Raw genomic sequence first — 10,882 nt, 5'->3', positions numbered from 1 at the left:
TTCATTGACTACAGAGGAGGATTTACAGAACCTACTCCATGCACTTTCATGCGTCAGGATTTGTTATGTATTCTTCTTCTTCTTCTTTTATTTAAATTAAATTATTATAGAGATACTAAATGAAGATTCTCATTAACTCTTTGTTTGAAGTTGCCATGCATGCTGGAGGCATTATAATTACCGGAAAATAGAAAAAGAAGAAATAGAATGTGTAATTTTCATTGATCTTGAAATAAAATAAAAATCAATTCTCTTAAAGTTGAAAATTAGAGTGAAGCTCAAGTGCATCTTAAGTTTGAAACAAAATCAATTTAACAATATGACAGTACGTAGAATGATGAACTATAGCAGACTAACTTTTAATATTCATGACAAGAGAACATCAAATCTCCATGAATCAACTGCTACAAGTGTGAATAGATGGCAATTTGTTCATGAGTAAACTACAAATGAAAGTTGTATCATCCTTTCACCTTTAATATATGTCATGAACTATACCTCCATAATATATTAGTCAACAAGTACACAAAAAAATAGAAGTTAATGGATGGAAATATTGTTTCCAACAATTTAGCTAAACAAATTTATAAAATAAAATATTGGAGGAAACAAAATGGTAGTTATTTTTATATCTGGCCACAGTAGTTGTGGGTTGTGGCAGCAAAGGGGGTCGGCCAAGGGAGGTGGTGGGGCAGGAGGAGTTGAAGGTTGTCGATCCGGTGAGTTCTATAATTTGATGAATTGTGCTCATCTTATTGCAGCTCATGTAAGGTGCTATATTCAAATGAGTTGGCACTTCTCATTATATGCAGGAGTTCCAAAAGTAGAGAGGTCATGTTCTATTTTTGGAACATAACAAATTTTTTGGTCTTTCACTACAACAAAATCTATATATACCGGCGTTAATCCCACCGGCGTTACCAAAAACGCCAGCATAGGGCGTATGTGAAATTTCGATCCCAAGCAAACGCCGGCTTTTCTAAAAAAAAAAAAAATTGCACGAAGTTTTGGAATCGATTACGCAGAGAGAAAAATTGCGAGAGTTCTAAAAATTACCCAAACCCTACCCGTCTCCCCCCCGCCTGACCCTCTTGACTAGTTCGCTCTGTGCCATCCCCCATTCTGCTGCACTCGTGCCCCCCTTCCACCATTTTGTTCACCCTCTCTCTCTACCGAGCACAAAGTCACAAACCCTCCTCCTCCCCCCGCTGTCTCCGTCTTTCTAGGCCTGAGCACCAAGCATAAACCCTCCATCAGCTGTCTCTCTCTCCCTCTCTAATCCCGAGCACCGAGCACAAACCCTCCTCCCGCTGTCTCTCTCTCTCTAAGCCCGAGCACTGAGCACAAACCCTCCCCCCCACTGTCTCTCTCTCTGAGGACCAATCATCGGTGCATCGATCGCTAGCGCTTCCTTTCTGACTCGGTACTGGTGCATTTGTTCTCAGGTAAGCTGTTAGCTTGCTGCTTGTGCGATTTTTTACGTTTTGAGGGGCTAATATTATAAAATCTCTTAATTTTGTTTTACCTATCATAGATATTCAGTGTCGTTTGTTTCCCAAGATGAAACCCCTTCACCTCAACATGCTATGAGTATTGCTGGTAATTTCTACTTTATAATTGGAATTCTCAATTTAATAAGTTACAAATTTATTTCCTAGTTGAATTTTAGAGAGAGATTGAGGCTTTAGTTGTTCGGTGACCTAAATTACCTAAATTTCTGTCTTGATCTATTTCATATTACTGCAACTTTGGTGAAATGAATAGTCCCAATTTGTTTCTCAATTAGCCCCAATTTTTATGGGTAATATGCTGACAATCGAATTCCAGGTGTCTGAGAATAAAGGCTGGTTAGTATTTTTGGTTTCTCATAAACTGATCTTGATATGCCTTACAAGTTAAAACAAATATTTATTTTTTAATTTTCTAGAGTTTGGATTTGGCATTGGAATGCTTGGCATATTACCTAGCTGAATTGAATAAGCTTTTTTTGTATATTTTTTCATTCTTGCATTTCTGATGAAATTTCTGTTTGTTTCTGAAAATATTTATCTGGGACTTTATGTAAAGGTGTTGGGGATTTTAGATAAGGTAACTAATTTTATTTTCTGTGAAATTGTTAGAATAAAAAGCTGCATACCAGTACTAGGTAAAGGAGAAATCAAACCTAAGGATTTGTATGCCATTAAAAAAATAATCGAGAGAGTCTTAGTTCAAACAGTTAAGATATACTAATTAGAAATAACCTTCTTTTAGTTCTTATGATGAAATATATCTTTGCAAATTGATCTGACCCGTTGTTCACTAATTATGTCTATATCATGTGATCATTTCTTTGAGCTTGAATATAGTTGTAGTTTTCTTTGTTTTCAACTAATTATCATTTTTTATGTTGTCGGGTTGTTGGGATAGTTTCTCCTCGCCTATCTCGCTCTCAGCCCAGTAGCCCAATTGCTTTCAGACCCTCCCGCCGAGACAAAGACAGGCGTCCTCTCCTTTTAGGTACCTCTCTCTACATTTCCTCTCTAATTAATAACTTGAATATTTAAAAGTTCATGCTGATTTAAACTATACTGGATGTGTCACTGTCTGATTGAGATTAAGAATGTTTGGATTGAAGATGCCTTACCATAAAAAGGAGCACGGTTCATAGGAGAATAGAGTAGATCCAAATTCTCCAAGGTGTACATGTACGTAGAATACATATCTACAATTAATGCTCATAGTAGTAATTCTTTTGCTTTGAATGTCTTTGTTTGGACTGTCATTTATGGATTAAATTATTTTGTTTTGATGTTCAGTTTAATTGTCAGAGCTTCTTCATCCGCCGCTCAAGCTCTGAAGGTCTATCTCTCTGATTCTTTATTAATGTGTCTTAACCTAAAGGAGAAGAATTAATAAAATTTAGCCTAATGCATCGATTAGAGTGGCCTTTCAAGTAAGCTGCTTTCTTTTTGCGTCGAAAATCGAACAATAGTTAGTAGTTACCGCTTATTAGTGTAATTTTGAAATATAAATGAAAATGTGATATTGTTGCATTTTATGGTACCAAAAGCTTATGGAATCGGAACCCTCTTTATAATAGTATCGATTAGCTTATTCTAGAGTATTCTATCAATAGACGGGACATAGTATTTAGTATTTAAGTGATATTACATTTGCTCAAGCTTAGGAAAAATGAGTGATCAGAGGAGGCATTCACATTACAGAAAGGGGTAATCAAATTTAAGGGAAGACTTTACGTAGGTGCCACTCAAGGATGGCGACAAAAACTTATAACATTATTATTTTATAGAGGAAAATAAAAATAAGTGCACAGTTAAGTATAACTATATATAATTGACAAATACTTATTTCGCTACAGCATAGCATGGGCACATTATTTCTATTTTTTTTTTTTTTTGTCTTTCTTGGTAGAATGATAGAGATAACTTTCTCCGCCTTCGATGGATACCAACGTTCACTTGTAGTAAGCGGCAAGTATGATTTACGTGTGGTATGTTCTCTCAACTTGTTTCATTTCTAGCCTACCCCAATTTGTTTGGGACTAAAGGCTTGGTTGTTGTTGTTGTATGTTCTTTCAAAAACTCGGTGAGTATATGATGTAATCTCTATTTTTTGTTTTCTTTTTTGTAATTGTCGGACTGACAGAGTATTATAACAAAAAAAAAGTGTATTTAACCTTTTGACCTTAACTATTTTGAATTATGACTTGCTCATAACAATAGATATTTGTTAGGTATTCAGGTTGGTCTCCTTGTGGTTTAATCTTTCCTCTTGCAAACATGTGGTTGAATTTATGCAAAAGACAGTAAAAGAGGTAGACTCTATTTCATTTGTTTACTGTTATATTGTACTTCATTAATTTATGATTATATTATTTTTAAATTATTTCGTTAATAAGTAAAACCTTACTGAAAATGCAGGTTCAGTCATATAAATTTATACCGTTAGTTTATTAGATTGCGTCAAGGCTTCGAAGCTTGAAAGATGCTCAAGGGTCTAACAATTTATAGGTCTTTTTTTTCCATTGTACAATTTCTACAAAGATTTAGATGATGCTTTACTTTCCTTTGTTAAAAACGAGTATGATTTGTGTTAAAAATGGGTATATCTCAATAATTTTACAGAATGCATTGGTTTCTCTTTTGAGGAAAATGGCAATTGATCATCCATACCATACTATGTTCCAGGTATTTTATGAAAATATTAATTTTTATTAAAAACATTTTATGAAAAGGTCCAAAGCTTTTAAACATGTCTTTCCAAAATTTAATGGCAGATCTTCACACGAATATCGACAAATGGGTTATTGGTGGCCTCTATCTCATGGGAGCAAGCAGTTTCTGGTCTTTCTGGCTTATATTACAGGTAACTTTAATTAAAGGTAAAATAATACCAAATTGTGAATAAAAAGAATAAATTAAAAGAGAGTTTTTTGTACTCTTGTGTTACTAAATTCCAGATCTTGATTAAAAGATTATTTAAACTAGCTATATACTAGATATTGTTGCAAATAATTTCTTTACTGTAAGAGTTGTTCCGATGAAGTATGATAGTTTGTCTTTTCATTTCTTTGTAGGTCCCCATTTGCAAATCGTACTCTGACCCGTTATCACTCTCGGCATGGACATGCTTGATGTCAGCCCTACAAGCAGCCGCCGCAACATTTTACATTCATCCTGATTTGAGAATTTGGTGCTTCACTTCTTTGAGTGATCTCTTTGCATGCATGTATGCAGTACCTAACTTGTCTCCTTTGCCAAAATTTATAGTTGATAAGAATTAAATTTTGGTCTCAATTTAATCCTTGTTGTCTCTTATGTTGCTGTAAATCCAGTGGAAATGATGCTTGCCTGTTTTAATGTAAAAATTATAATTATTATGAAGTATAAATCTTTCTGTAGCCAACTAGCTAATGTGAAGTTTATTGACAAGAACAAAAAGCATAGACATGCAATGCTTTACATTTCAGTAACCTGCTTTTGTCGCAGCATTTTATTTTATTTTTTAAAAATTGTGATTTTTACCGGCGTTTTGAGAACGCCAGGAAATTTTTTGGCACCGTGGTGAGAAGGGGGAGAAGAACACCAAGTCGTGCAGGAGGAGAAGATGAACACCGAAGAAGTGCTAATATTTGGCACTTTTTTAAATAGGCCCTTGATGTTTTTCTTATTCAGAACTTAATATGTATATATCTTTTTTTTAGTAAAAGGCCCTCATTTTTTGGCCCTGTACAACAATATCCCTATTCGTTTCTTAATACAGAGGACGATCAGATGATCCAGCCAGCTCGGCATAGCTTCTGGCAATAAAAATATGTTATATTTGTAATGTTTGTAATACATTAAATAATTAGTGGATTATATGAGTGTAATATTATCTTAATTAACATAGTTTTTTTATCAATTTTTTTTATCAATTTTTTCCTATTTTTTGGCTACAAAACAAGGCTTTTGCCAAAAAAATCCGATTTACCGATCCGATTTTCCGATTCCGGCCGATTTATCCGATTTTAACTAGGCGGTCAAAAATCCGATTCCGATTCCGATTCCGATTTTCTGAACCATGCTTAACATCACATTTCATTCAGTTGTTGGTGTTTATCACATTTGATTCTGATGTAGTCAAGTCATGAGAACATGCCTGATTCAAATCATTTTGCTTATGATGTCTTTCACAACACGGGGGCAACTCTTTAACAAATGCTCAAAACCATCTGTTTCAATGGATGATCTCAATAACTGGGGGGAGGCAAGTTGTCTGAGGCATTCAGCTTTGAGAAGAGGTAAATTGTGCAACTCGGCCAGTGCAAGTGTCGTACCGACATTATTTGTGTCAAGATTGTTACATAGCTTTTGTTCACAAGTAAACCTCAGCCTCTCCAACAAGTACCTATCAGCTGCCACGAGGAGGTGCTGAGTCATCACAGTATCAGCATCCTTAGCAATCTCTGGAAGGGCATCATTATAAATGAAATGAAGCACAGCCTCAAATACATAAACCTCCATGTTTGTTATATTCAACTCCGTTTTCGACTCTTTCATCTGACCAAAAAGTTGTGCTTCAAATACTGGTGAGCAGGCATCCAGAACACATTTATGCGCTGGAAAGCTCTTACCACCCACTTCAACAGTTATGTCAACACCCTTTTTACTTAACAAGAGACCACTGAGCCCCTGGTGGATATTAGAAGGTGGACCTGTATCTGTAAAAGGAACATTATTGTACGTTACTGGTTCTTTTATAACTTTAACATTACAAATTATAGTGAGATTATCCTGTTCAAGACATTTTGATGCCTCCAAAGTTTTAATTTCCAAGAATTCCCGAAACCCCCAGGTGTTGGAAGAGCTCTTGAAGGTGCGTGAAAACTCTTTTGTGTACATTGCTTCTCCAGAAGCGTAGTCTAGAAGAGAGAAGCTGTAGCTGCCTCTCGGTACACCTTTTTGGATTTGAATTGAAGGAAGACAGATATGTAATCTGGATAATTGTTACTATTCCCATGAGGATAGAATTCAATTACCCATTCATATCCTCCGACAAAGAAGATTCTTGATTTGATGAACTTGCCTATACCGTGTCCCTTGGTGAGTGCATAGTTCTGAACTTCGAAATTGTGAGTTCCAGTTATAGTATGCACCTGACTTACTGAATCTATTTCTCGCGTGTTATTACTCGCAACAAATTGACATGAATCATATCTGTCAGAGAATTACTCACGAAACAGAGGACAGATGTTAGACCTCTATGCATAAGCATACATATATTATTAATTAATTGACTTGAATTATATCTGTCAGGCTATACTATAATTCAAGCAAATGACACAATACATATTTACAATGGACTAGCAAATACAATTAATGTCAAAGGCCCAAAGAAAATTTTGTATGAATAAGTTGTCTTTATAATCTCCATATGCATGCTGAAATAGGGACATTAAAGCTCATGGTCAGTCTATATGTATGACGGATCACATTAACAAGATCATCAGTTAAAATACAGTAATCACAGCTAATTAATTGCTAGAAATTCACAAGTTTTTTTTGTATTTCGTTATTTTAATTCTTTGTAAGAGAAATACCTATTAGTAAGCTTCTTATATGTGAACCCCAAAGGAGTCCTATTACCAAAGCTCAACACTGCAAATTAAGTGATAATTAAGAAATCTCTGGATAGCTGACTTTACAAACTTGTTGTCATCTACAATATTTTAGGCTCTTGTAAAGTTCTTAAATATTAATCATAATGAAAACGTACAATATAACGAAAGTTTGAAACTAGAAACATATAATTATCAGGCCCCGAGTTAAACAGCCAAAAAAAATACTAGGGATTAAAAAGAACAAGAAAAAATATATACGTACCCTTTGGTTTTTCGCGAATGAGGAAAACTTTTTGTTGAGTTTCCCATGTATGCTTAACTACCTTGTGTGTGCACACGTGTGTGGGTGTAGGTGGAGGAGGTGGGGTGGAGGGGGTTCAGAGATCAACGAGACAAGGGCACAAACAAAATGGTTATTTTGCAAAAAGTATTTGGCAATATTATACAAGGTTAATTATGTTTATCTTTCTTTTCTTTTTCTTTTTTTACTTTTTTGTTTCCAATTTATCCATCCACCTTTTTTTAACCTTCTAAATATAACTTTATGTACGCAAAAAAAGAAAAATTCTGAAGTCTTGATTCCCTAGCTCGATTCAAGGACAACATTAGATAGGTTAAGGTCGTCGCTATATTTTAACCATGCAGCATTTCTAATTATGGGTTATTCCATGTGTGAAATTAAAGCTTTTGGCATTGTTTAGTCATGGAGTAAAATTAATGAGGATTAACTTGATTACACCATTTTACTTCTCATATTTTACATCTCATTTGATAGTTCAAATTATAGGCTTAAATTTAAGAAGGGAAATGTATCTCTGCCAATGACAGTGGGTCCAACAAGGTGGAGTAAGTTAACCCACCTAGAGAAATAAAGTAAGTTACTCCAAATTAACTCACCTCTACTTCATCTAACTCCTTATTTGCTTCTCATTTGGTCACCTAAGTGTGGAGTAAGAATTTTACTCCACCTCTAACCACAATCAAACATAACCTTGTGTTCTTTTTTTCTGTCATTCAAAAATGAGTCCTTGCTATACAGTTGCTTCATTTATAGAGTGCTAGAGTGAAGTAGGAATTCAATTCAACTATTGTCAAGTCTTTTGCATCTAAGATATATAGGTCTATTTGTACTCTTTGTTCTTTTTAAATTTATAATCTAATACTCAATGGAAAGGTCGTTGCAAGCGTAGTCTGACCGTTTAGTACCCTGGCCAATCACAAGGTTCAATGAGATTGAGTTGTAACAAAACAAGTAAACAAATGAAATAAAAAGGATTTGTGTGATGAAGATAGAGAAGTCTAAGGACTTTCAGCTTACCATGCTTTCTTATATGTTGATAATATGAGGTTTCTAGTCCTATTGTTGTAACAATAACTTTGGCTACTTGATATAGTGGCTAAACCATTTGGGGATTCACGGTTAAGTTTATCACCTTAGGTGGTCAAGATCATAAATACCGACTAGCCCAATTTACTCTCAAGTACCAATACTTCAAGGTTAGGTATTTCACATCGGTGCCAATTATAAACTACGAGGCCCAACTCAATACTAGACTTGACGGATATGATTTTCCCCTAGATATTCAACCTTTAATTGGTTCTTGTAGATCCGGAACAGATGTTGAATTTGGTCGATTCTAATCCCTATATATATGCCCATCACAATTTTATGAATTAGATATTTTTCCAATAAATTTTTAAAATTAGTTATTTCCTATCTGAACATAATTATTCTATTAATATTATCATTTCATAATTTAATCACTTTTTTACAAATATACATTTTAATATTAGTAACTAAAAGATTAAATTCACAGTTTTGCCATTTCACATTCCTTGATGTCTTGCTTATTATAGGTTTTAAGAGATAGGGCATCTTCTATTTTTGTTTGGCGATAGAATATCAAGGGACTATATGGCAGCTATAATATTGGTCTCATCTTCTAGTTCTTCTCAACTTTAGTCATTGCACACAATATTTATTCTTGCCTCGATTTGGTATATATATAGGATTAGAGGATCTATTTACATGTTTGGTAAAGAACCTTTACCCCATATTTATCTGCCTCAAAGTGAAGTACAATCGGAGCTTTATTGGCATTAATATTTTCCACCACTAAATCTTCACAATCACAATTCTAAATCGTATACATTATTTTTTTTTCCCAAAATGGTTTCTAACTTGTAATTTTAAATGTGAAATTAAATGGAACAAAACCAATTAAAATGAGTAATCCTAATTTTAGAGTAATTCATTTTTTAATTTTTTTCAAATTTTATTATGCTAAATATTATGATCACTCATAATAAATCTTTTACATCCCTAAAATTTTATCAAATTAATCCTACATAATTCAAAAGGCAAAACACAAGGCAATAGTACAATCGTCTCAGTATGAATGTATAATCAACCAATACACCTCATCGCCTTAATATCACATTTCATTCTGCTGTAGGTGTTTATCACATTGCTTTTGCCTGATGTAATCAAGTCAAGAGAACATTACAGATTCAAATCAATTTTCTTATTATGTCTTTCACAACATTTGGGCAACTCTTTAACAAATGCTCAAAACCATCTGTTTCAATGGCAGATCTCAAGAACTGGGAGGAGGCAAGTTGTCTGAGGCATTCAGCTTTGAGATGAGGTAACTTGTGCTGCTCAGCCAGTGCAAGTGTCGTACCGACAGTACTTGTGTCAAGATTGGTACATAGCTTTTGTTCACAAGTAAACCTCAACCTCTCCAACAAGTACCTATCAGCTGCCACGAGGAGGTGCTGAGTCATCACAGTATCAGCATCCTTATCAATCTCTGGCAGGGTGTCATTATAAATGAAATGAAGCACAGCCTCAAATACAGAAGCCTCCATGTCTGTTATCTTCAACCTTTTCTTTTTCGACTCTTTCATCTGACCGAAAAGTAGTGCTTCAAATACTGATGAGCTGGCAGCCAAAATGCATTTATTCGCATGAAAGCTTTTACCACCCACTTCAACAGTTATGTCAACACCCTTTTCTGTCAACAGTAGACCACCGAGTCGTTTGTTGATATTAGGTGGAGCTCGAACTGTAAAAGGAATATACGTCACCGGTTCTTTTATAACTGTAACATTACAAATTATAGTGAGACTATCCTGTTTAAGGCATTTTGAGGCTTCAAAAATATTCCTTTCCAAGAAATTTGGAAAACACCAGTTTTTCGACCTCTTGAAGGTATGAGGTGGATACTCTCTTTTGTACACTGCTTCTCCCGAAGCATAGTCAAGAAGAGAGAAGCTGCATCTGATTCTCGGTTTACCTACTCTGGATTTCAATTCAAGGACGACAGAAATGTAATCTGAAAACTCCTTACTGTCCCCATGAGGGTAGATATTGATTGCCCATTCATATTCTCCGACAAAGAAGGTTCTTGAAGCGATGTGCTCGCCTATACCGCGTCCCTTGGTGAGTGCATAGTTCTGAACTTCGAAATTGTGACTTCCAGTTACAGTATGCATCTGACTTACTGAATCTATTTCTCGCGTGCTATTATTTGCAACAAATTATGCAAAACGAAGGATACATGTTAGACCTTTAAGCATAACTAGGCATACATGTATTGTTAATTGATTGACATGAATTATGTTTTTAAGGTTATACTATAATTCAAGTAAATGAAATAATACATGTTTACAAAGGACTAGCCAATACAATGCCCAAGGCCCAGGGAAAATTTTATATATGAACCACTTTTGTAATCTCCATATGCATGCTGAAACACATACATAAAAACTCAT

The 10,882-nt window shown here is 34.7% G+C and overlaps 1 protein-coding gene and 1 long non-coding RNA gene across 2 annotated transcripts; one reads left to right on the top strand and one right to left on the bottom strand.

The window, feature by feature from the left end:
* Positions 1-3,412: 3,412 nt before the first annotated feature.
* On the top strand, positions 3,413-4,204 carry LOC144545991 (uncharacterized). Its single transcript, XR_013508657.1, has 4 exons — positions 3,413-3,493; positions 3,737-3,817; positions 3,924-4,013; positions 4,128-4,204. It is a non-coding gene; the product is annotated as an uncharacterized LOC144545991 (long non-coding RNA).
* A 1,444-nt stretch (positions 4,205-5,648) lies between these two features.
* Positions 5,649-10,603, bottom strand: LOC144545461 (BTB/POZ and MATH domain-containing protein 2-like). Its single transcript, XM_078294037.1, has 3 exons — positions 9,636-10,603; positions 6,577-6,701; positions 5,649-6,442 (listed from the first exon to the last, which is right to left on the bottom strand). Exons 1-3 carry the CDS (start codon positions 10,601-10,603, stop codon positions 5,649-5,651), a joined length of 1,887 nt encoding a protein of 628 aa, XP_078150163.1.
* Positions 10,604-10,882: the final 279 nt, after the last annotated feature.

This window comes from Carex rostrata, chromosome 28, assembly GCF_964058835.1.
Source record: "Carex rostrata chromosome 28, lpCarRost1.2, whole genome shotgun sequence".
NCBI classification, from domain to species: domain Eukaryota; kingdom Viridiplantae; phylum Streptophyta; class Magnoliopsida; order Poales; family Cyperaceae; genus Carex; species Carex rostrata.
The sequence above is the reverse complement of the archived record's forward strand: the minus strand, read 5'-3'. Positions and strand labels throughout refer to the sequence as shown.